Source organism: Osmerus eperlanus, chromosome 8, assembly GCF_963692335.1.
Source record: "Osmerus eperlanus chromosome 8, fOsmEpe2.1, whole genome shotgun sequence".
NCBI lineage: Eukaryota > Metazoa > Chordata > Actinopteri > Osmeriformes > Osmeridae > Osmerus > Osmerus eperlanus.
In genome coordinates this window covers 14,720,894-14,747,584 of record NC_085025.1, presented here as the reverse complement: position 1 = coordinate 14,747,584, position 26,691 = coordinate 14,720,894, and the positions used below count along the sequence as shown (strand labels likewise).

The 26,691-nt window shown below is 47.0% G+C and overlaps 2 protein-coding genes across 3 annotated transcripts; one reads left to right on the top strand and one right to left on the bottom strand.

Moving 5' to 3' along the window:
* The first annotated feature begins 362 nt into the window (after positions 1–362).
* reps1 (RALBP1 associated Eps domain containing 1) lies at positions 363–18,833 on the top strand. Of its 2 annotated transcripts, XM_062467767.1 has the most exons (19): positions 363–1,140; positions 2,198–2,321; positions 3,547–3,746; positions 5,135–5,294; positions 5,403–5,464; positions 9,000–9,162; positions 9,304–9,367; positions 9,636–9,790; positions 10,223–10,344; positions 11,743–11,823; positions 12,302–12,389; positions 12,913–13,011; positions 13,127–13,223; positions 13,319–13,526; positions 13,725–13,883; positions 14,100–14,183; positions 14,265–14,413; positions 16,912–17,017; positions 17,147–18,833. In XM_062467767.1, exons 1-19 carry the CDS (start codon positions 988–990, stop codon positions 17,213–17,215), a joined length of 2,343 nt encoding a protein of 780 aa, XP_062323751.1. In that variant the 5' UTR covers positions 363–987; the 3' UTR covers positions 17,216–18,833. The 2 variants fall into 2 exon arrangements, with proteins under 2 accessions (XP_062323751.1, XP_062323752.1); XM_062467768.1 differs by lacking the exon at positions 13,725–13,883.
* A 271-nt stretch (positions 18,834–19,104) lies between these two features.
* On the bottom strand, positions 19,105–25,265 carry clu (clusterin). The gene is made up of 9 exons (XM_062467776.1): positions 25,247–25,265; positions 23,221–23,374; positions 22,459–22,607; positions 22,180–22,350; positions 21,488–21,944; positions 20,913–21,053; positions 20,333–20,559; positions 19,726–19,901; positions 19,105–19,581 (listed from the first exon to the last, which is right to left on the bottom strand). Exons 2-9 carry the CDS (start codon positions 23,330–23,332, stop codon positions 19,572–19,574), a joined length of 1,443 nt encoding a protein of 480 aa, XP_062323760.1. The 5' UTR covers positions 23,333–23,374; positions 25,247–25,265; the 3' UTR covers positions 19,105–19,571.
* Between the last annotated feature and the right edge of the window lie 1,426 nt (positions 25,266–26,691).

The window sequence follows — 26,691 nt, the reverse complement described above, 5'->3', positions numbered from 1 at the left end:
TGTGGCTATACAGCAGGGCTCAAGTTTCACGCATTCGCCGTGAGACTCACCCCCATTACAACCAGTTCACACGCAACACCTTGTATTTATCACGCTGAGAAGTTAAGGGAAAACTTGTCCCGCTATATGTAATTAATGGACGAGGTGAAGGCATACGGAGGTACATTTTCTGCCGAAGATAGTAGCCTACAGAGTTTAATGCCACCAGCCAATCAGAAACACCAGCCCCCCCTCCCCTCCCCATCCTGGATTTTAGTACCCAAATGTTGACAGGTATGCTAATCTCCCGCCCAAATTTTGATAAAACTGGAGAGCCCTGCTATTCAGTGCGCCTATGGATAATTTGAGTGATGCACTGTTGACATCCTTCATCCGGGTCCCTGCGTGCCCCTTCTGCCAAGCAGCGCTGACTACACAGTCTGTAGGATGACATCACGGGGCATAGGAATGGCGGCTGTGACTGATGATGGAGGAAGGAGTCAAGAGACCCTGAAACTTTATTCTAACGTCGCTTAGAAAGAATTCTGCTTTCAAGAGGCGTAGAAACGTTGTTCGACCATAGCATAGATTCAGAAAAGAAGTGTTGCTAGATCCACGGTTCGATTTAGACGTCCAGACCTGAGAGTGCACTACTGTTGACTTTTTTGAGGCTAGTTTTCTAGCTAGCTTGGCTGGCTTGTGTGGATTGACGATTGCCACAGCCTGTAGCTAGCTAGGCTAGCATTTGTTTGCAGGCCAATTCTGTCTAGGTTATTTTTATTTGGCCTAACAAAGACCTGAAATAGCTCCAGCGTATACAACAAGTTTATTGCTTTATCATATCACAATTTGGCTGTTTTCGGCATTTTTGCTTGCCAGAAGGAAGCTAAGCTAACCAGCATCGTCTGTCCCCTCTCGCCCTTTTTCGGGGATCAGTTCTGGCAAGTAACGTTAACTAGGACTCATCAACAGCCAGTTGTCCGCGTACTGGGAACATTTTATGCCATCATGGAAAGTCTTACTCTAAGCGACGTGGAACAGAAATACTACTCGGACCTGTTCGTTTATTGCGACACGGACAACACCAAGAAAGTGGCTTCGAACGGGAGAGTTCTTGACCTTTTCCGGGCGGCCCAGCTTCCCAGCGAGGTGGTATTGCAGGTAACCAGCTAATCATAGACTGTCCACTGTGATATATCGGTAAAAAAAATATCAGTGCTTTTTCCCTATGTGTAAATATGTGACACATTAGTTATGTTAGTAAACTTGCTAGTCATGCATGTTTTATTTCGTTATTCGGCTAGCAAGCTAGCCGTGGCGTTCATGTTGACAGTGAGCCTGACTAGTCTGTGTCGAACGTGGCGAGACACACCTTCTAGCTAACTAGCACTGGCTAGCATTGTAGCAAATCGAGAGTAATTTATCACTGGATTTCAGATTCAACCTAGTGTGAGGTTTGTAACATGACAGTATAGAGTATTAATTATTATGGGCGAATGTGGTGTCCACATTGAACTAGTAATCTCTATTCCAGGTCCACCATCATTCTACTAGTTTGTAGTTTGTGTGACATGGGCTATCCATCTGTCAACAGAAACTACTTTACCGAAACAGGGGTATTGAATACGTAATTGTAGATAACAATATATTATTATAGCCTCTTACTTGAGAAGGACGGCTTCCACACGTGAAAGTATGCCGTTATGCATTTTTGTCTGATGATAATGTCACAAATATCTTTATTAATGCAGCCCTGCAGAAGTCAACAGCTGTCTCTTTGTCCTAGCAGAAATTATGTGTCCTTGAAACTTTCCATTGCAGTCTTTGGTGTAACCCCCCCATCTCGTGAAATTTGGCACAGACTAAGTGTGTATGACTCAAACAAGTGGTAGATCTAGGCTTGAAACAAGATAATGTGTATAGCCTAATGGTAGTGAAGGGAGGGAGTGTGTGCAGCTGTTAAGGGCCTCTGACTTTTCGATCGCAACCCACCCACCCCACACACAAACACACACACTCTGCCTTTTTGCAACCTGATGAACTGCACTACTTTGTCAAACCCAATCGTCTGCTCTCCTGCCAGATTCAGACAGACACTTCTTCTTGCGTACCCGGCTGTCACAAAGATGACCTTGAGTGTCTGAGGAGAGGTTGTTTGTGTGAGGGGACGGGCCGGAACCACCACCTGAACCTCATGTCTGTTTCCCCCTCCCCTCAGATCACAGAACTGTGCGGTGCCACCAGACTGGGCCATTTTGGACGGAGCCAGTTCTACATAGCCCTGAAACTCATCGCCATAGCCCAGTCTGGCCTGCCTCTACGCGTCGAGAGCCTGAACTCCGGTAGGTGGCTAGTAGCTGCATGCTCGTGGAACGAACAAGCTCAAACGGCTTTAGATTGGCACGCTTTTACCCCAAAACCCTCAAGTCGAGGGGTTGCTTAAGGAGTGTTGGCTATGCCCTGTGGCAGACCAGATAACCAACCGTTGTTTTGAGAGTTTTCAGTTGTTTGGTGTGGTTCTATAAACAATTGTCTGTATTTCAGGGAAGTTGTCACAGTCACGCTGCAGGCCGTGTTCTGCACAATGCCGCTTATTTGACTTCAAACATTGCAACAACAGAGCTGGGTTGCATAACTCAACCGTGTTATTTTCAGGAGAGGCTTAGTTAACTTCCTCACACTCGCAGCGAGAGGCAGGAAAAGGCATCACTTGACAGCCATGACATGATGAAAGCAGTGCAGGCAATGCATGTGTTAAGTCGCCATACTCCCGTATGAGGCGTCAGTAAGCGGCAGGGTGCAGAGACAGAGATGACTGTCAGTAAAAGAACCAGAGAACAAAATACAGGGGTGAAGGAGTAAGACAAACGTTTGTGTGGATGAATGAAATAGAAGTGTATGGATTACATACAGAGTCTTTGAGTGTAAGGGAGCCGGAAGCAGGACCCACCATTGCAGGACAGTTGATAGAGGGAAGAATACCCAGTGTGTCAACAGGAAGTAGCTAACCTCAAGAGAGAGAAGGGGGAGGGAGGGAGATGGCGAGAGAGGGAGATATCCTAACAGGGGAAAGACTGATGCCCTTGAGAACACAAAGCATTATTCTGGAGCTGCACTGGACACATGGTGTGGCCTCGCCTGGATCATGTGACCAGCAGCGGACTGTGGAGAAACTAGTCTTTCAGTCGGGGAAAGTGTGACTCTGATGATTGTTTGTCTGCAAAGAGTCGACGTAAACATAGGGGCCTTCAGGGCCGGTCCCTGTCGGCTTTAACAGGCTGCCCTTCTCCTCGCCTTTCAGCAGTCAGATTGTAACACTACAACTAGTCTTCCCACCTCCTCCCCCTCTTCTTTCTCCCCTCGCTTCCTTCACCTCCACCTACTGTCCTTTCTCCCCTTCTTCCTCCTCCACCTCCTTTTTTCCCTTTCCTCCCTCCCTTCTTCCTCCACCCCTCCTCCACCTTCTCTCTTTCCCCCCTTCCTCCTTCTCCCCTAATCCTCCACCTCCTTTTATTCTTTTCCTCCCTTCTTCCTCCTCCTCTAACCCTGCCCCCATTTCCCCCACAGTGAAGGACCTGCCTCTGCCCAGATTCCTGGTGGGGAAGAACGAGCAGGAGACCAGGCACCAGGCCCTCTACCCGGACTCTGACAACCAGGGGCCTTACCCCGGGGTCATCCCCAGACCCCCCGGACGTGGCCAGGCCAAGAAGATTACCACCGCCCCCCACGAGGTCATCCAGCCCTGTGGGCCTAGCTTAGATACACAGGTCAGTACCACCAGAACCAGTCAGAACCATAGGTCATATTTCCCTTAGAACCACTGTCAGAACCATAGAGCCACTCTCAGAACCTCAAGTCAATACTTTGGTAGAACAATCATGAAGCCAAAGGTCAATCCCATCAGAACCACCTTAAAAGAGTGGGCCAGAACGTACAATAGAACACCTGGGGCATGTATAAAAGATTGCGCAGCTTACATACCAGAAGATGGTTTACAGCCAAAACTTAACAGTACCTACGCACAGAAATATTCCCATGTATAAGACCGGTCGTACGCTCGGTCCTGTGCACCTTTCCTTTATAAATCACAATCAACGTGAGATTGACCGCACGTGAGCGAGTCACTTACCCCGCCTTGCCTCCTCCCATAAATGAATATGCAGATGGACTATAAATCCACCCCTGAGGTCATTTCTTTGTCTGAATTAAAATGGATAAACACGCCCAAATAATTCACAGACTGTAGATCGAGGTTCTAACAACAGAGATGGAAGCGAGGAAATGTGTCTTGTTTGGCGGCCTGTCATCAGGTATTAGCAACAAATGTTGGCGAAGTGGAACACTGTCACTAGGGTCGCAAATGCTGTGGGTTCAGAAAACCGGACCATGGCAGAAATTAAGAAGAAATGGTCATGTATGAGCCAGAGTCAGGCTCACAGAGACAATTTTTGACAATTTTTTTAAAATTGCATTTACCCATGCCAATCTTGTAATTGCACAGCACAGCGAGTATATATTTAATCTGTGGTAAATAATCCGTGCTGCGTGCAATATTAACCATATACAGAGGGTGACATGCATAATAGCATTTCCCATTTGGGTTTTTGGCATTTTGATGTGAATCATACACATCAATGATCAAACTTTTATTAGCGGAGGTAATTATGTTTTTTGAATAGTCAACGTCATAGACGTATAACAGTAACTGTAGTGGAAACTTTATTTTGTAATGTTTGGTGAGTTTCAGCACTTCAGTTAGAATTGGCCACGTTACAGAGCCAGACAAGACTTTGCGGACAGACTGCTCAAAGGTTTGCGTGACGGCCCGCACATTCTCACATCAAGTATTGCATTTTTCTACATCACACCATGTGCGTAAAAACCAGCGTACGCAAGCTTTTCGTGCGTACGCAATGTTTATTCTGAGGCCCCTGATGAGAATCTCAGCACCACTGTTTCTGCTAACTACCAAGGCCTGAAAGGGGGATAAGGGGTGAGAGTTAAAACCTCTGAAAAAAATACACAGCTCCAGATACAGACATGACTGTATCTGTGTACCTCTCCTAATATTATTTATCTCTTTTATTATGATAATTATTATCGTTCTCTGTAATCTGTTGTTACTCTGCTTTTCTCCCCCTCCCTCCTTCCCCAGCCTGACTCCACCTCTCCGGTCGTGTCCCCCCACCAGTCCCCCCCCACCTCACCCCCCTCCTGGAGGAAGCAGCACAAACGGCAGGCCAGCGGGGGGAACGCTGACAGACAGCCTGTTGTCACCGGGGCGCTGTGGACGCCTTTCAGAGAAGCACAGTCAGGTGGGAAACGCACCCACACACACAGACAGAATCGTTCCATTGTCAAACAGCTAGCGCTAACTAATTTGTGCTTTGTCCTTTGGTGTGTTTCTCCCCCCCCTCCTCCAGGACCAGTGTCAGCTGATGGGATGTGGTCGGCCCACTCCCCCCCACCCGTTCAAGAAAGCTGGGTCAGTTTCACAGACACCACCCCCCCCCCCCCCCCCCCCCTCCAGCACACTTCCAGCAATGCATCCCTCCTCCCCGCCGGTAGTGCAGCATAAGCTTCCACTGGCCCGCATGCTTGCCACAGCTTGCCCTCACTATGCTCCCCTCACTATGCTCCCCTCACTATGCTCCCCTCACTATGCTCCCCTCACTATGCTCCCCTCACTATGCTCCCCTCACTATGCTCCCCTCACTATGCTCCCCTCACTATGCTCCCCTCACTATGCTCCCCTCACTATGCTCCCCTCACTATGCTCCCCTCACTATGCTCCCCTCACTATGCTCCCCTCACTATGCTCCCCTCACTATGCTCCCCTCACTATGCTCCCCTCACTATGCTCCCCTCACTATGCTCCCCTCACTATGCTCCCCTCACTATGCTCCCCTCACTATGCTCCCCTCACTATGCTCCCCTCACTATGCTCCCCTCACTATGCTCCCCTCACTATGCTCCCCTCACTATGCTCCCCTCACTATGCTCCCCTCACTATGCTCCCCTCACTATGCTCCCCTCACTATGCTCCCCTCACTATGCTCCCCTCACTATGCTCCCCTCACTATGCTCCCCTCACTATGCTCCCCTCACTATGCTCCCCTCACTATGCTCCCCTCACTATGCTCCCCTCACTATGCTCCCCTCACTATGCTCCCCTCACTATGCTCCCCTCACTATGCTCCCCTCACTATGCTCCCCTCACTATGCTCCCCTCACTATGCTCCCCTCACTATGCTCCCCTCACTATGCTCCCCTCACTATGCTCCCCTCACTATGCTCCCCTCACTATGCTCCCCTCACTATGCTCCCCTCACTATGCTCCCCTCACTATGCTCCCCTCACTATGCTCCCCTCACTATGCTCCCCTCACTATGCTCCCCTCACTATGCTCCCCTCACTATGCTCCCCTCACTATGCTCCCCTCACTATGCTCCCCTCACTATGCTCCCCTCACTATGCTCCCCTCACTATGCTCCCCTCACTATGCTCCCCTCACTATGCTCCCCTCACTATGCTCCCCTCACTATGCTCCCCTCACTATGCTCCCCTCACTATGCTCCCCTCACTATGCTCCCCTCACTATGCTCCCCTCACTATGCTCCCCTCACTATGCTCCCCTCACTATGCTCCCCTCACTATGCTCCCCTCACTATGCTCCCCTCACTATGCTCCCCTCACTATGCTCCCCTCACTATGCTCCCCTCACTATGCTCCCCTCACTATGCTCCCCTCACTATGCTCCCCTCACTATGCTCCCCTCACTATGCTCCCCTCACTATGCTCCCCTCACTATGCTCCCCTCACTATGCTCCCCTCACTATGCTCCCCTCACTATGCTCCCCTCACTATGCTCCCCTCACTATGCTCCCCTCACTATGCTCCCCTCACTATGCTCCCCTCACTATGCTCCCCTCACTATGCTCCCCTCACTATGCTCCCCTCACTATGCTCCCCTCACTATGCTCCCCTCACTATGCTCCCCTCACTATGCTCCCCTCACTATGCTCCCCTCACTATGCTCCCCTCACTATGCTCCCCTCACTATGCTCCCCTCACTATGCTCCCCTCACTATGCTCCCCTCACTATGCTCCCCTCACTATGCTCCCCTCACTATGCTCCCCTCACTATGCTCCCCTCACTATGCTCCCCTCACTATGCTCCCCTCACTATGCTCCCCTCACTATGCTCCCCTCACTATGCTCCCCTCACTATGCTCCCCTCACTATGCTCCCCTCACTATGCTCCCCTCACTATGCTCCCCTCACTATGCTCCCCTCACTATGCTCCCCTCACTATGCTCCCCTCACTATGCTCCCCTCACTATGCTCCCCTCACTATGCTCCCCTCACTATGCTCCCCTCACTATGCTCCCCTCACTATGCTCCCCTCACTATGCTCCCCTCACTATGCTCCCCTCACTATGCTCCCCTCACTATGCTCCCCTCACTATGCTCCCCTCACTATGCTCCCCTCACTATGCTCCCCTCACTATGCTCCCCTCACTATGCTCCCCTCACTATGCTCCCCTCACTATGCTCCCCTCACTATGCTCCCCTCACTATGCTCCCCTCACTATGCTCCCCTCACTATGCTCCCCTCACTATGCTCCCCTCACTATGCTCCCCTCACTATGCTCCCCTCACTATGCTCCCCTCACTATGCTCCCCTCACTATGCTCCCCTCACTATGCTCCCCTCACTATGCTCCCCTCACTATGCTCCCCTCACTATGCTCCCCTCACTATGCTCCCCTCACTATGCTCCCCTCACTATGCTCCCCTCACTATGCTCCCCTCACTATGCTCCCCTCACTATGCTCCCCTCACTATGCTCCCCTCACTATGCTCCCCTCACTATGCTCCCCTCACTATGCTCCCCTCAGGCAGACAGCTATGGGGGTGGGCAGAGTTTGTCGTTCCTACCACATGTGGCGACATGGCACTGTGTTTTTATGGTCCCACGTCCCTCCAGGGTGGGGAATCTGAAAGGCTCCCTGCGTCGACAGTTCTTTTGGGCAGGGAGGGCAGGGTTGGGGTCTGGCGGCGGGGCTGTAGGGGTTAAGGGGTCTGGGGTGCTTGCAGGCTGGGGGGGAGGGTCTTCCACTGCTTTAGATCACTGGCAATCAACTGTAGATTTAGGATCCCAGATATCATAAAAAGGTATGAGGGAGAAGCCTATGGCGATCTGGGATCCTAATATCCTAATGCAGTTCCACTGCAGGGCATTGAGACTGCGTTTGAAAGTGCACTAACTGACCACCCCGTCGACTGAAGCTGCTCCTGTCTCGCTGCCGTCTCGGCGACTGTCACACCCTCCTCCCTCGTCCGTCTCCGTTTGAACAGCTGCTTGTTTCATCCTGGCCTCATCCGTCCTCTCTTTGCTGCGCTTTCCCCCGTGTCACGTTGATCTTTTCGGTCGGCAGTGCGAAGTCGGCCATCGTTTCCATGACATGACAGTGTCCTCATCATCATCTTCCTTCATGTGAACTAAGCTGCTGCTTGGGTGTCCCCAGTCATCTATCAACAGACAGGTTTCCACCCACCTGAGATCCAGCATAATAAAAAGGATGTAAAAATTTGAAAAGAATAGGAAGGTGTCATCTGCCAGTTCAGGTGTGGTTTCCATTAAACAGGTCATTCTAACCATCACTAAAACTTTGCCCTCCAAATATTCAAATATTCAATCAGTTGGCTTTTCTTGCAAAACCTAGTCTATTGTTTAAATCTGGCCCTATTCATGAAATAGTAGTTTCCATCATACCTGTTTTTTTATGGCAAAATATAAAAGGCTTGATGTAATGCTTACAAAAGACCAAAATAATTCAGCAGCTGCCATATCTTTATTCTTTATAGGCAGAAAATATAATAAGATCGATCACCTAAATATAAAATACACTATCACGTCATCTGTTATAATCAAGCAAAGTAGGCTGTTAGAATGATCTGCTACCTTTTTCAATCTGATTGTGTTTCTTCTCTCGGTCGTCACATGACCGGCCTTAGGAGAGCTCGTCGATCAGGTCGGTGGCCTCAGCTGCGACCACCAATGAGATCCAAAGACAGTCGAGTAGCTATGACGACCCCTGGCGAATCACGGACGAGCAGAGGCAGTATTACATCAACCAATTCAAAACCATCCAGCCAGACCTCAATGGCTTTATACCTGGTGAGTGAGATGCACACACACAAACACCACCATCTCCGGAGACTGGAAACCCCCATTCAGCTCTCTATCCCGAGTCTGCTCAAGCTAGGATACCTGGTTCTCCCCCCCCCCCTCGTCACATTCTCCTTTCCTGTGCCTCAGGTTCCGCAGCGAAAGAGTTCTTCACCAAATCCAAGCTCCCCATCCTGGAGTTGTCCCACATCTGGTGAGTCCTCTGCCGATCTGCCCCAGCCCCCCAGGTTCACTGCTCAACCAAGCCACACCAACATACCGGAACCTTGAGGACCAACTGCCGCTATTCAATCAAATCTGGCATTTCAGAACATTTATGTGTTTGCAAGCCGTTTGTCTGTTCACTAGTTTCAGTGGCTTCTGTATGAATTGTTCATTTATTTTTGACGTGCCCAGTCAAAAAGAAAACAAGAAAAGGTTTTTTTGCCTGACCGGCTGGCTGTTTTTTCCGGGCGTTCCAGGGAGCTGTCTGACTTTGACAAGGACGGGGCCCTGACACTGGATGAGTTCTGCGCTGCCTTTCACCTGGTGGTGGCGAGGAAGAACGGCTATGACCTCCCAGAGAAGCTTCCAGAAAGCCTCATGCCAAAGCTGATAGACTTGGATGACTCAGCAGGTACATACATACACACACAGAAGCCCCAGATTCTCTACACACTCTCTCTCTGCTTCTCTTTCTTCTCCCTCTCAACCCTTCCCCCATTCATACCTAGAATGTGTCCAGGTTGTGTCTTCAGAGCAAATGCTGCCCCTGGAAAAGAATGTGGCCTTTAAACCAATAGTTTTCCAATGTATCCCTTGTTAATTAAACTTTTTGTGTAGTGAGGCTCCTTTGAGACAGCTCTCTTTATCAACAAAGTCCTGCTAATACACAACCTAGAAATACAAAGTGCAAAAAAAAACAACTAAATTAATACATAAAACAGCATTAAATCACTGTAAAAGCTTTTAAGAGAGAATAGTGATGGGCCCCTATTCCTAATGTACATAAATGTGACAAATTTCATGAATGTTTCTTATTTCTTGCGTTTTCTGTTTCCTGGTCCAGAGGTCCCAGAGACGGCCCCTGACGTGGGTTACTCAGGGTCACCCGTGGAGGTGACCCCCAACAAGTCCCCCTCCATGCCCTCCCTCAACCAGACCTGGCCCGAGATGAACCAGAACAACGAGGTAGGACACACACACACGTCGTCTCTCGCTGTGACTGATAGCTTCAGCAGTAGGTCTGCCGACAGGGACGTCATCCTGTCTCTAATCCCTCCCTGGAAGTCCGACACTCAAAGACCCCCTCCCCTTTTTCTCTTTCCCTCCCTCCCTCCGTCTTGCCACCCTCTCTTCCTCTAAGACAGCCCTTGGGGGGGTATTCCAGAAAGCAGGGCCCTGTTTCAGAAAGCGAGTTTACCGACTAAGCCACTCTTGTCAGTTAGTCTGACTCATTTCCATTTCATTCGGTTCCAATAAAGCCAGCTCAGTGTAGTTTGAACTCAGTTACTATGACAACTTATGCTGCGAAACTAACCTGGTCCGGGGCAGGTTAACTGTCAGGCTTAGCCCGTGTTGTTGCTTAACCAGACGTTCCTGTAACACTGACCCGACTGGAAAACGATGATTCACCATTTCTGGCGTGATGCCTTTTTTTAAATATTTGTTTTCTATGCTGCTATAAGTTCAATATGTACATTTATAGAAAATCTACTTAAAAAAAAAAAAAAGTTCCATGATGAACAATGATTTAAGAATGATAAAACCTACATAGCCTACTTTTAACTTATGGTTATATGGTAGTTTGTGATATCAAATGTTTAGGCCAATGCTACATATATAGGGGATCAGATGGCTGAGCGGTTAGGGAATTGGGCTATTAATCAGAAGGTTGCCGGTTCAATGCCCGGTTGTGAGAAATTATGTTGTGTTCTTGGGCAAGGCACTTCACCCTACTTGCCTCGGGGGGAATGTCCCTGTACTTACTGTAAGTAGCTCTGGATAAGAGCGTCTGCTAAATGACTACAAATGTAAATATCTAAATATAAATGATCCCAGAATAATTATCATAGCTACATAATAGTTAACAGTAGCCTACAATTGCAAAACAAACCTAAATCCATACATCTAACCTCCATTTTCAAGACTCAAAAACCATGTTAAAAAGTTAGGCTACTGGATAATGCATTAGTTAATAGTATTTATTTAAATTTGTCAAAGTCAATTTAGATTGTTTGATATAGGGTGTATGTTTTTTAATAAATGAAGTGAAGGTCTATAAAAAAGGACCTCGACCTACGTAGCCTATCGTTCATGTCAATCATGGCGTATAGCCATGGTTCAATGATGTCACTGCATCTACTTCTGAGTGATGATGTCACTGTTGTTGTTGTGGTGGTGGTTGTTGTTGTTATGGTGATATTGAGGGGTGATGTGGTGGTTGTGATGGTGATGTTGTCTTTGCGGTGGGGATGTGGTGGTGGTTGTTGTTGTGATGATGATGATGTTGTTGCTGTGGTGTTGTTTTTGTTGTTGCTGTTGTGATGTTTTTGGGAGGTCTGACGTGTCTCTGCTCTGTGTCTGCAGCAGTGGGAGACCTTCAGCGAGCGCTCGTCCAGCTCACAAACGCTGACCCAGTTTGACTCTAACATTGCACCAGCGGACCCAGTAAGTCCATCACCTACCACATCACCCCCAAATGCATGACGAACTTGGCCAATCACCTGCCTTCAACAGCGGTCACATGATGTGGTTCGCTTAGCTTATTGGCTAACGTCACACACATTGTCCTGCTTGGAACGTCCTTTTCCTGTGACGCAGGATGTGATGTCATAGTATGCTTCTGTCAGTCTCCTGAGTCAGAAACTTAGGAAGATGGTGAAATATGTTTTACATAATGCTTATCAATCATAGTTGCCCCGCACAACTGCAACACCTTGGCTAACTATCTAACCAGTTGTTCCCACGCTACCTTACTTGATGTTAGCAATTAAGGCTATTCTCTCCAAATAGAGAAGTTATTTATTTCATCACATCTAGATTGACTGCTTGATCCTCAGGGGATTGTGTGGTATTGTGTGATATAGCTTAACAAGTGTTATAGTGTTTAGTTTGACAGATCGCGTCTCCCCTCCCCCCTCCTCAGGATACAGCCATCGTTCACCCTGTCCCCATCAGGATGACCCCCAGTAAGATCCATATGCAGGAGATGGAGCTGAAGAGAACAGGAAGTGGTGAGAGAGACATGCATGTGTGCATAGTGTATCACCAGGAACACAGTCTTAACCCACTACAGCTTCACCTGTCATACACACCAGGAACACAACTACAGCGTCACATGTCTTACTGCTATCTCACCAGGAACACAGTCTTATCTACCTTAACTACAGGCCACACCTATCACACTATCTCACCAGGAACAGAACTACAGATTTATCTGTCAAACTGTCAGATTACAATCGAGGGATGAGGACTTTTCCATTCAAAATAACCGTCAACTTCAAAAATGAGATTTTTCATCTCAACAGCAGTGACACAGTCTTACCTTCTGGCTGCCTTAAGAACAACACCTCCACACACCCACACACACACACACACACACACACAGAGAGGACTTTAGCCTCAGACAACCACATCAATCCAACCCATCAATGTTCTACATCACAGAAACCTTTTACAGCAGTAACTTAGCATAAAGGGAACTCAGCTGACATGTTCCTCTTGTTAATCCCCTCTCCACCCCCCCTCTCCCGCCAGACCACACACACCCGACCAGCCCTCTGATGGCGAAGCCCGCGGAGCTGTCGGAGGACGCCAAGCTAGCCAGCTCCATGAAGTTCGTACCGGCCAGCACAGGTGAGAGCGCGCTCAGAGGCCCAGAGGTCGGGGGGGTCAAGTCTCACCCAGTTCCAGACAGGCCGGTGACAACGCCTGCGTCGTAACTCCTTTTCTCTTCCAATCGTCCGTCCAGGGATGATGTCGTCTCTTCCCGTCGGCGATGGCTACAGCAGTTCGGACTCCTTCACCTCGGACCAGGAGCCAATCACGAGCGCGGTAACGAGACAACGGTAAGCGGCTTAGTTTTAAGCCAAACGGGTATAGCTCGAGGGGAGGGGGGATACAGTTGTGTGTGTGTGTCCGCTCACGTGCGCGTGCCCTGCAGGTCCCACTCGGGGGCGTCCCCCGAGAGTCTGAAGGTGGTGGCACCCCCCCCGCCGCCACCCCGGCCCCAGGCGTCCCACTCGCGCTCCTCCTCTCTGGACATGAACCGCAGCTTCGCCGCCGTGGCCCCACCCCCGGGACCGCCCCAGCAGCAGGGCGGAGCCGTGGCCTATCCCCCCGCCGTGCCCCCCAGGCCTCTGAACACACAGGTATCACACACACACACTGAGGCGGGGCATAAACACACATGGATAGGATTTGCCCACATACAATACACATGTACAGAGGTAGGACATGAACACACACACAGGCTGAAGGAGGTCATAAACACACACACACACAGGACTGGTGCAACCTCTAACCCTTCCTGCGTTCTGCCCCCCCCCCCCCCCCCCCCCCCCCCCCAGACGTCGGGTCCCCACAGCCATCGTTCGGACGAGGGTCTGTCCTCCCCACAGCAGATCCCAGAGCAGCCCAACTTCGCAGACTTCAGCCAGTTCCAGGCCTTTGCCTCCTCCGAGCAGCCAGGCGCAGAGACAGATACACACCCAGACACACACACACAGGTACACCCAGTGCAGACACACACACAGGTACACACACACACACACAGGTAGACCCAGCACAAACACACACAGCACAAACACGCACACACACAGCTACACTTAGTTACTTACCATCTCCCTGTCACATCATGACATCCTAACCACGTGATCACTTTCAGTTTAAAGGCAAATGACAATCGCGTGTGTGTGTGTGTGCGTGGCTGCGTGTCCTCCCAGTCGGAGAAGCCGTCAGAGTCAGCAGGGCCGCTGAGATCCGTGAAGAGCATAGAGGAGGAGAGATCCGCGGCCGCAGTCAACTCCGTAAGTTCAGTCCAGGACTCCCTGGCCTCCTTCACCCCTTCACAACACCACCAACTTCCTTGTATCCCTCTTACCCACCAGGCCAAGGGCTCGAGCGGCCCCCTGGCCCCTCCCCCCAAGCCGGTGAGGCGGAGGCTGAAGTCGGAGGATGAGCTTAGGCCGGAGGACGAGCCACCCCAGAAGACCACCATCATCACCGCCGTGCTCGCCACACAAGCCTCCATACCCAGGTTAGACACACACTTGCACTCACACACATACTCACACACACTCACGCACACATTCACACTCACGTTACTGCGCTCAAGTCTCAGGTCGTCCCCCGCCCCCCCCTCAAAAAAAAAGAGTAAAGAAAATATATAGTAACTAGAGAGGGTACAATTTCTGGGGAAATTGTAGGGTGTGCTTGCTTGCGTCGGTTGCACAGGAGTCCGTTTTTGAATGACATTTTTACAACTGATATATCTGTATATTTTATATTAAAATGCATACTTATTATTTATAAACATTACATAGATTTAAAAGCATTTTTTTGGTGCTGCTCATTTACAACTGAAAATACGAGTGAAGTGTAGAATTAAATATGATGTCTTCTCATTTCCCCTGCAAGAGGTAGCCTCGTAGCTGAATCAAAACGAATAAATTTGGCAGACCGGTGTAAAAATGGACCTAATCTCTATGACTTAAATGTCCTTTTAAATTTTCCCTTCTCGTGATATTTTCAGGCATTTAGCCTACTCATATTGCATTCATTCATTAATAAAGAACCCCCTTTGAAGATTATTCTACGACGTTACCGGCAGTAGAAGATGGAATCGCGATTCAAACAGTACCATCTGCTAACTGAAAATATGCCCCCAAAAACGTAAATAAGCTTGACATTTATTTAGTGGAAAATCGCTCATTCATAAAAAGCTCACTGGTAGCGATCATTGTCAGTAACAACGCAAAATGCGATATAGCCCTGTGTGGAGAAGCTGCCCCGGTAAATTCTACTACTACAGTACAGTACTAGACTACTGCTGTGTTTGTCTTGGTAGCGATTGTGTTGGTTGAATTGGATTTAACGTTCCGTTGTACGGTTTAGGCTGAAATTAATTATTTTCATGAACAGATTGACAAAGTTTAGGCTGTGGCAATGAAGTTCAGGTTAGTAGTTAGACTTTTGATTTAAGTAAGGGGAGTGCCGAACATGTTGTGTAGATGTTTTTGTAGTGTCTCGCGTAGGCTACAGCGTTGCAGTGAGCTACACTGGTTTGAAACCACAGGTAATGATAATTTCACCCACAAATCGTTTACTTGTAATGTCATAATAAATCCTACAACGAAAATGTATTTGTGAGGAATGTTTATTTTAAAGATTGAAAACAGATGCATCATAGACCACTGTAGTATGTGTTCCCCGGGCAACAGAGGCTAATGTCATGATGCTAATGCTTCAGTGAAATAGTAGACTACCGTTTCCAAAAGTAGATGTGGGCCCCTTCCTTAATAATATCAGCTAATATTGTACATTACATTTCATAATTGTGTTTCACATCACAAAGTAAAATGAGTAAATAGTTATCACCCTGGCCTCTTTGCTTGTGGCGTTCCTGCAGCTGCCTTGCAGTAAAGCTATAGTTAGCCTAGCTATCCCCCATGTTAACAGACGTGAAACGAATGTTCTGCTACAGGTAGTCACGTGTGTTTTCGTGACGTTAGTGACGTAGTGACGTTAGTAACGTCAGTGACTGTGGCTAGCAAATTAGCCACCGTTAGCTTCACTTTTCACCACAAAAACGCAATTTCTACTTAAACCATGCAACGGAACGTAAATAAAAATACAACCAACGCAATCGCTACCAAGACGAACCTTTTGACACCGCCGTTGTGTATGTAGTCCAAATATTGACTGATCCTTAGGGGGGCGAAAATAAACAATAATAAATAAATAAATATATATGTGAGAGAACAAAGGTTGTGCTCTCGCCGAAGGCTTGAGCACACCCAATTATAAAGATATAAAAATACAGAATGTCAATATTCGAAGGAATTTTCTTTTGCAGTTTTATACTGCCGCACTTTGATAATGCCGTAATACAGAAGACTTATATACACTTAATATACACTACCGTTCAAAAGTTTGGGGTCACTTCCTTATTTTTCAAAGAAAAGCACTTTTTTTTCAATGAAGATAACATTAAATTAATCAGAAAAACACTATACATTGTTAGTGTGGTAAATGACTATTCTAGGTGTAAACGTCTGTTTTTTAATGAAATATCTACATAGGTGTATAGAGGCCCATTTCAAGCAACTCTCACTACAGTGTTCAAATGGTACATTGTGTTTGCTAATTACCTTAGAAGACTAATGGATGATTAGAAGAATTAGAATTAGAATGCCAAAGGTCTCCAATGCTGTAATTGCTGCAAATGGAGCATTCTTTGACGAAAGCAAAGTTTGAAGAACAAAATTAATATTTCAAATAAAAATAATTATTTATAACCTTGTAAATGTCTTGACTATATTTTCTATTCATTTTGCAACTTATTTGATAAATAAAAGTGAGTTTTCATGGAAAACTGTCTGAATTGTCTGGGTGACCCCAAACTTTTGAATGGTAGTGTATATATAAAAGACAATTCAATATTCAGTAAACATTTTGAATACTGTATGTGTAGTACCTTCTTCGACCGTTAGACCACACACAGGCGCAACTCGAACTGAGGGCTGTTCTCCACAGGTCTGTGGGAAAGGATAAGAAGGCCATCCAAGCCTCGATCAGGAGAAACAAAGAGACCAACACCGTGCTTGCCAGGCTCAACAGCGAACTACAACAGCAGCTTAAGGTTAGCAAAGAACTACAAACATGGTGCGCGGACTGCAGAAATAGGAACTGGACTACAAACATGGAATGAGAGCTCTCACCTTTGATTTTATTGCTAACGTGTGTTTGTGTGCTTCTTGTTGTTGTTTAGGACTTGCTAGAAGAAAGGATATCTCTGGAGGTCCAACTGGAGCAGCTCAGACCTTTCTCACATCTCTAACCAGTGTGTGTGTGTGTGTGTGTGTGTGTGTGTGTGTGTGTGTGTATGCCTGTGTGTGCACGGAGGACGACTCCGTCAGTCGAAGATACTAGAACTCTGAAGAAGGGGCCTTCTGCGTGGCGCACATGCCCCAACAACTAACCCCGCCCCTTCGTTGTCTCCTCACCCCCTGAACTGTGCTCTACTCTGCCATTGGCTGATTGCTGGCACCACACACACATTTAGAAGTCACCAGTTGCACCAGAGAGGGGTCGGGTGGGGAATGTTACATGTACTGGCACTTTTATTTCTACCAGAGTAAACAAAGATGAGCAGATTCCGAAGTCGACGAGGCGCGCACACACACATACATACACACACACATTGAACTGGAGTTAGTCTTTCCCCTGTTCACCATGACTAGTATTCAGATGATACGAGTGCCGTGTGTGTGTCCGTGCTATCGTGTGTGTGTCGGAATTCTGGTGGATGGGGTTGTAGGTGAAGATGATGCCTAATTCTGGATGGCCCATAGCTGATCATGGGATCATATGGGTGACAGGAACTCCTTATATGTTACCTCCTGCTTACTGTCTACCCCACAATGTAAAAGTGGACTTTGTGTGTTTGTGTGTGTACGTACGTGCGTGTGTGTGCGTAGTGGATGTACCTATGTGCACAGGCAACGGTTACATAAATGGCATGAGGCGAGGAGTGTATGCATTCTGTTTTCTATGTCAGCGACTTTTCTTTTTGCAATTTAGTTTCTTTCTCTCTCTCTCGCTCTCTCCTCCTCGCTCTGCTCTTGCCTCCTCAAATCTCCTGGAGCCTGGATGTCCAGCCAGGGCACATCATGTGACGTAAACCTGCCTTCTGTTGCCCTTAAACACCAGGGGGCGTGTTCAGAAGGCCCCGCCTTTATTAAAAGAGGTTGAAACCAGAGAGGGTTTCAATCCGCCAAGCTCTCCTCAAGTCCATTCTGCAACGGTGTGCGGTGTTGACCTCTCTTGAATCCCTCCCTCATGTCATGCCCAGTTATGGAAGTGAGACCCATATAACCCCACTGCACTTTGGCCCCCTTAACCTTTTTAACTGTCGTTCTGTCCTTGTCCAAACTCTTGACACCATCTAAACCCGCATGTCCTCCTTCATCCGAAAACTGCTTACAATTCAAACCGAACCACTCGATTTATACCTGCAAATCCTAAACAAAACTAGTATGTGTTGGTACCTTAATAATTTGTTTCACTTTTTTCCGTTTTTTTGTTGTGTTTATTCTTTGAACTTCCTGTGTTTTCGAAAATAACCTGTCCTCTAAAAGCCTTACTCCTTCCTGGCGTTCAGGTTGTCACGGTAACCTCCTTGTGTTGCACCAAGGCTAGCCTTCTTTTTCTGTTCAGGACGATGATGAAGATGTACTGTACGAGAGGAGTATGTTGTATATTGTATATGATACACACCTTTTGATCTCATGTGTAAATTTGCATTAATTGCTGACTAACAGCAAAAAATATTCTATTTAATTGCTTCTATTATGGCTGTGGGATCCTAGATGTTATACTGCATGGATGTATCTCTGCAGAATAAACTAGCAGCTGTGTGATTTTTACACAAAAATAAAAACGGCACAATATTTTAACTTTTACTTTTTTTTTACTACAAGAATGTCTAACATGAAATAGGTCCAGCTTGCTTTCTGGGTGACTTGGTTACTTTGAATGAAAAGTTCTCTGAAATCAGTTCTCAGGCCCTGAAATTCTCAGAAAATCCAACCTTCCAAGGCATCATTTTGCATCAAACTCTAAGTTGAATATCTCTACACAAACCTTGAGATTATATTTAGTATTTAGAAGATAGTTAACACAGTATAAACATAATTTGAAGATGTTCTAAAATCAGGAGTCAAACAGTTAACGGTCTCACCATTCTTTTAATACCGCGTGGCTCTGTAGAGTATATACAGAAGCACAGTACAGTGTTGGACCCTGGACGTGAGCAGAGATAAGCAGGGGTCCGTCAAGGCTAACAGCACTACTCTCTGTTCGAGAACACTACTCTGGGAGTCTCCGAAGGCATAACTTGGCTCCTCGCCTCCTTTCCTTAACTCCTGAGTGGGCATGGGGCTTCTTCACATTGAATTCTCTCCTCCAATGTGATTCCAGAAGAGACCTCACCACAGGGTGTGAGGAACTAAGAAAACAACATTTAAGAGACTCCACCTCGCATGTCTACCTGCTGGTTAGATTCCTACAGCTGTGCTGACGTTGTTCTAATGTTATTTGCAAAGACAGGGATTGTGAGACTACGTTTACATTCGTGTGTTCTGGCCCAGCGCGTATTTCTTCAGCAGACACTGCCCTGTGTCCTCCGCTGCTCACTATGCAACTCTGCAAGAAAAGACAAAACATCAGCCTAGCAAAAGCGAGACCGTGCAACCAATAAACTACACCATGGAGGTCGCCAACTACAGCTGCTGCTGCTGCCGGGCCCAGAATCCCATAAAAGGCTCCCTACGTCCACCATGCACTCACACGGTCGTCTGCTTGTAGCGTTCCAGGGCTCCCTGGGCCACCACTTCATAGAACTTGGGGTCGCTCCAGGAGATGTCACCGGGAACGGAGAAGGTCATGGGCGGGGCATCGAACAGCTGCACCGACACGCTGGTGTCATTTGAGTCGCCTGTGTCCTTGTTGTCCTGGGAGATCACCTGGTAGGGGAGGGGGTTCATGTTTAAGTCGATGAGAGATCCATGAGAATGAACGCAATGGACAACATCTAATCCCCTTAGTCTGCCTTTAATAAACACAAGCGCAAGATTAACCCTTGTGCTGCCTTCGGGTCACATGACCCAAAGGTTCATAACGAACCACCGTTGTGTTTACCCAATACAAAAACAAATAAAAATTATTTTCTTTTAACCATTGCAATGTGGGGGGTCTGAGACAGCCCGACAGTTAAAAGAAAATGCTTCACTTTGTTTTTGTAGGAGGTAAATCTGTCGCAATACGACGGTGGGTCACAATGACTGATGGGTCAGAATGACCCGAAGATAACACACGGGTTAAGTATGCGTATTAGCCAAACAACAGGCCTTTTTTCAATTTTCTCTCTTTTTTTTCCGTTTTGACTTCATCTTACCGCCTTAATCCTGAAGATGCCATCCTTGGTCTTGGTGCTGTTGGCGAGGGAGGAGACCCAGCCAAACTGGTGGTTGAAGAGGTCCAGAAGGGAGGAGGTGTTGAGCATCTTCTCCTCAAATTCCCTCAGCAAGGAGTTGTACTCCTGGGTGAACCTCTCAGCCATGGCCAAGGCCTGTTCAAGCTCCTTCTTGATGGGACCTTCCAGAGGCTTCTTACCTGAGCAGTCTGGAGGGGCAGAAAGTAGTATTTCAAATGACTCCAAAACATAGACACAGCCTTGACCTTGATGGCCAGATCTGTGTCAAGCTCTCATAGTTTTTGTGATAGTTTTTCTGTATCTACAGTTATCAGCATCCAAAGCGAAAGTTTCTTCACTGCTCAGTGAGATACTTGGCAACGGGGCATACAAGGCCAAACATGTTGTATAATGGACGTTGTCTACCTGTAATGGCTGTGCCAGTGATAATCCAAGCTATTGTTTAGGCCTGTTTGTGCCTCCCTAAATCCACTGTAGATTTACTTGCTTAGTGACTGTTGCAATATTGACAACAGCTTTGAGACACAGAATTCCAGTTTACCAACGGACTGGATCTCCTTGCACTTCTCGCACTCCTCGCGTAAGTTGATACAGCCGGCGGAGTTACGGCGAATCTCCCTGCAGGTCATCTGGCCGTTGCCGAAGGGCCGGGTCAGGACCACATCTTCGTTCACACTCCCGTCTGAAGGAAACAAGGGAGTAGTGTTAGAAATGCAAACATCACTAAACTGATGGCTGCTGAGGAGCTTTCAAAGCACTGTCTTGTGTTTGTCTATATAATGTGACACGTTTGTGGTTAACCCTTGTGCTGCCTTCGGGTCACATGACCCAAAGGTTCATAACGAACCATCGTTGTGTTTACCCAATTTTACCCAATACAAAAACAAATACAAATAATTTTCTTTTAACCTTTGCAATGTGGGGGGTCTGAGACAGCCCAACGGTTAAATGAAAATACTTCACTTAGTTTTTGTATGCGGTAAAGTTGTCGCAATACGACGGTGGGTCACAATGACTGATGGGTCAGAATGACCCGAAGATAACACAAGGGTTAAAGACCTATTGATCCTGGATAACAATACGGCAAACCACCACAGCCCACCGTCTGGGCCTTACCCTCTGAGGGAATGGTGTCCAGGTTGCTGTCAGGATCCATAAGGGGCCCCAAGGATCCGAAGATGTTCTTTGCCATGTCCATCATGGGGAAGAACGTGTCGTGGAACCCGTGGAACATTGGACCCTGAAATGGGGAGCGTCTGACACGAGAACCTCCCATGTCCAGCTCTGCAGCCACCTGGACCTGCCCCTGACCCTCCTGGCCTGCCCCTTGCCAGAGGCTGGGCATGCGGAAGGGGCTGGGGAAGAGGGGGCCGGGGTTGAGGGACCGCATGTGGTCAAAGACCTTCATGCTGTCCAGGAAGATGCTGTCTACGCCTTCCGCCACCTCTGAGAAACGCTCTTCCAGGTTCTGGAACTCCTGGCTCTGTCTCCGGTCTTCCTTCTCCAGAACGTCCATGTTTTGACCGTTAATCCAGATGGAGAATGGAGAGGTTCTATTGAGAACCCTCTCCAGCTACGAAAGCAAGAGGAGACAATGATGGAGATTAGGATGTCTTCTAAATTTCAGCTCAATGTTAATAAACATATTTATAATGATATTCAATTCATTTTCATTCACATTTGCCTAAAAGCATGTGGGGGTCACAATTTTCTTTATGTATGAAAGCGTGAAAAAAAGGGCATTCTTGCTCAATACACATTCATGTTCTATTACGATCTGATTCAAACATGTCGTCTTCTGGACCTACCTGCCTGCCGACCATGCCAGCTCCACTGCTGCAGGTCCTGGAGTAGAACTTGACGCAAGTGTTCTTCAGACAGGGCTTACACTCCTCCCACAGGCCCTGCATGGTGTCGTTACACACCTCCTGCTCCTCGTTCAGCTTCTCCTCCATCTGCTGCGCCTCACGTAATGCATCCTGGGAAACGCATGCGTGGGGTGGGGGGGGGGAAACGAGTTAATGTCAGAACGCCACTCATAAAACATGTTTGGGAGAGTTTTTGTAGTTGAAGGAAATGTCATTGACCTCTTTCTGCTGTTTGGTTTTCTCCAGGGCGCTGAGAAATTTATTGTGTTCCTCTCCTGATTTTTCCATCACCGTCTTCATCTCCTTCACTCCGTTGATGGCGTTATCGATCTGCTTGTCCAGGTACTTTTCTCCCAGCTGGGAGATTTCTGATAAGGAGACAGCTAAGGTCATTACAGAGTCCTCATCGGGAACATCCCCAATACTTGACCCCAGATCTTAACCCTGACTCCTGGAACAGATGAAGCAGTCTCCACATTCTCCATCTCTTTTAACCCTTGTGTTATCTTCGGGTCATTCTGACCCATCAGTCATTGTGGCCCACTGTCGTATTGCGACAAATTTACCTCATACAAAAACAAAGTGAAGCATTTTCTTTTAACTGTCGGGCTGTCTCAGACCCCCCACATTGCAATGGTTAAAAGAAAATTATTTTTATTTGTTTTTGTATTGGGTGAAATTGGGTAAACACAACGATGGTTCGTTGTGAACCTTTGGGTCATGTGACCCGAAGGCAGCATGAGGGTTAAGGGGATAGAGTAGCGACAGTATCCACCACAATCCACCATCAATCACAATTATCACATGACTATTATATTCTTCAAACTCCAATCGTCTCACCCAGAAATCCCACCAGCTAATTTTTTCTTCACACTGTGGAGGTCTTAAAGAGTGAAGGGGGAAAGACACCAAAAGGTCAACCGGAGACAACTCGTCTGTAGTGGGCGGGGTTTAATGCTTGCTGGCATCTGTTTGACTTACGTTTGAGCTCCTCACTGGATGGAGGCAGCAGACTGTGGGCCGAGACCAAGAGCATGGCCACGCCCAGCAGACGTGTAGGCAGCTTCCTCTTCATCATCATCATCATCAACATCTCGGTGAGGTCAAGGGAGTTGGAACCAAACGAAAAACAAACCTGCCACACAGATACAGATAGAAGGGGCATGTCACTAGGAAGTTGCATACCTTGATGTGATCACTATGTCAGACCCTGAAATCCTGAAATGGAATCTCCATCCTACAAAAGGGAGTAACTATAGGAGACAAAAAAAATGGATTAATTTCCGAGTCAGCACATTCGGTCTTAGGAAGCAACAACTGGAAGTGTCACTGGAACATGACATCACTGCAAGACTTCATCGCTGACATCTGACCTTGGTGTTTTTGTGATGTTAGGAATGTCCACTAGGGGGAAACTTTACTGAACAAGAGATTGAGGGAGGGAGGGAGCGAGGCATGGTGGGGGTGAGAGAAAGACAGCTACGCAGCATAATTTAACACTGAACCCGGTGATGCTGATCCTCACTTTTTAGCTCCACGGGACACTGTATTCAAATTACCGATCAACATGGAGTTGAGTATTTGACATTTTTTTTATTTGATTCATTTCTAAGATGCTTTAGTCCAAAGTTATGTATAAATGGTGTATATAGACAGTACAATAGAGGATCAAGAATAAATGGATTGTTCTAACAGTATTTCAGTGGTCAGGGTCAAGAAACGGCCTGCATTTATTAGCGGCATAGTGGCATGCAAAGTAACCACACCCTTCTTACTGAGTGGAAATGACTGATGAAAGTTTAAACAATTTCAATTTGGACCAGATCTAATTTGATCATTAGGGGATCCGTGTGATTAATCTGATCAGTGGTACCCCAAACAACATTAAATGATGAATATTAGATATTTCTTTATATTACTTTCTCTTTCCTGCGCTCTCTTTCTGTCCATCCATCTATCTCTTTTACCCAGACTAATCTCTCTGTTGATAAATCCTTCAGTCTCCCAATGCTAATCCCTCCTTTCTGTTCGTAATAGGTTGGTTCTGTAAATCTCACAGATTTAACAAAACCTTGATAACGTTACACAGTGATAGCAGCAACAAGGTTTGCCAACATATATGTACATGATGTCCTTATTAAGACATTTGTGTCCATGAGTGGGGTAGTCTTTCTCAAACTGTTCATACTCAGATAAGGGACAGAGTGACTCAAATAGAAAGGGGTTAGGCTGAGTGAGCAAACAGAGACTGGATGGAGGTTCAAACTCTTAGCCAAACTATACTGCAATGAAACCAAGTTGTATCATAGGATAGGAATCTCTGCAGTTACTCTGAATGTTTAATGGGACTGTGGTCAGGTGTGTCTGCTGGGATTTTTTATGATTCACCCAACACCAATAATTTTGTTTGAAAGCAGGAGAGACTCAAAACAGAATCCTGCTAGCTAGCTAGAACATGCGACATACTGAGACCTGCATTGAAGGGAATTTATTTTTGTTAATTCTCTGCTGGTTAGTACATCACGGGGTCACCGAGTAGGCAGCTGTTAGTATTATTGGCAAACTGCAGTAAAACTCCTACTTTGATAATGTGCTAGTCATGATTAATAGGCAAACGTGTCTTAAAATATTGGAACTAAATAATCGTATATAACTAACAGTAACAATAATGTTGCATGTTTTGCAGCAGCATGTGATAATAATTACATAAAATGATAGGCCGTCGTTGTCTCCCAAACACACGCAGCTAACAAAATAAAAGGTTCTGTCGAAGGTCACTCATGAGTAGCGTTAAGCATTCTTGTAGAATAACGGTACGGCATGGGATGCGACTAAACTAATTCGTTGCCAGATTCTTTCAAATCTAAGCAAGTTTATTTCTAATGAGAAACCCAAAACTTAATGACAAGTAACATTAATCAAATGCAAAAAAAACTGTTACCCTGAAATACGAAACGCACAATATGAACTTCGCACTGAGGGAAGGGAAAGCCGCAGGACCACTCACCTTTCTGCGGATCCTGTATCTTCAGTAAGAATGAAGCGCAGTTTCGCCGCCCTCCGCTAGGTATTTATACAGCTGCTTGGAGCGATGTTGACTCTGTGATTCACGCGCAGAGAATGCCGTAGCTATAGACCTTTCGAGAAATTGTGTAATTTCTCGTCAGCGCCTAGGGCTGTGTGGTGAACATGCCATAAGGAGGCAGTGTTGGATTGTCTCTCTCTCTCTCTCTCTCTCTCTCTCTCTCTCTCTCTCTCTCTCTCTCTCTCTCTCTCTCTCTCTCTCTCTCTCTCTCTCTCTCTCTCTCTCTCTCTCTCTGAGTAAACAGAGGGGGAAGGGTCAGAGAAATGTACAGGTTTGTAAACACTGGGAACATGGTTTTAAAGATGCTATGGTGGATCCGCCAGTCTATACACAACAATGAGAAACTTCAACATGACAACATTGTCCCAAACACCATGCCATTATGCAGGTTGTAGACAATTATTAGTGGTGGACCATCCACAGCTACCTATCATTTTAAACCTTTTTACCTTGAACTAGATCCCTATAGTTAAAAGCTAGACTGAATCACACTCTGTAGGCCTTATTAGCCTCCGCCCAGACAAGTGACCAGAATCATGCACACGTCGGGGAATGTTGAGGAATGGGTGTACATGTGAAACCCGGCTGAACCTGACAAGTTTTGAAACATTACTGTTAATAAGCCCTGCAGAGTTAAAACCGTTTTCTTTACCTTTGTAAACCCAAGCTGCCAAGTCCCAGTCTGCCAGCCTGTCAGCCAGCCAGCTGCATGTGTCCAGTTTGGACCAGTAGGTCTACTAGCTGTTAGGAGTCGCCTGAAGCAGTGTGCTCTGTGCTTTGTTACACTGTGATGTAAGATTATTACATAAACTCATTCAGGGTTCTTGACAACCATGTCAAACCATACCAGAACTAAGGGCTGAGTCCTCAGTCTGTGACAGGAAGAGAGATTGTTTTCCAATAAGCCTAAAGGTTAGAGGATATGCTGAACTAACCAGTGAGAGAGATTGCAGCTTGTGTGCACTCCCTATTCGCTACACTGTTGCTTTAGGCGACTGTAGTGTTTGGGATGTCTTCCATTCAAGACACTGTGTTGTGTATGTACAAAAATGCCATTCCTAGTGTCAACTTGAACTGTCCTGTACAAATTGTACTGGCTTGGTCTGATTGTCTGCAGTGATCGATAGTACATTATGCTGTGATGATGAATTGTGAAAGCAGTCGTCTTTTCATTCCCCCACAAGGTTGCATAGCTCATAGTAGACACAAACCTGCCTCACTGCCCATGTGTGTGTATGTCTAGCCAAGGTCAACTTCAGCCGCAGACAGTTTCATTATCACTTTCTCTGGAACACTGAAATCTGCAGTTTGTAGCACACATAAACACACACACACACAGGCTCTCTGAGAACCCCCCCCCCCCCTTG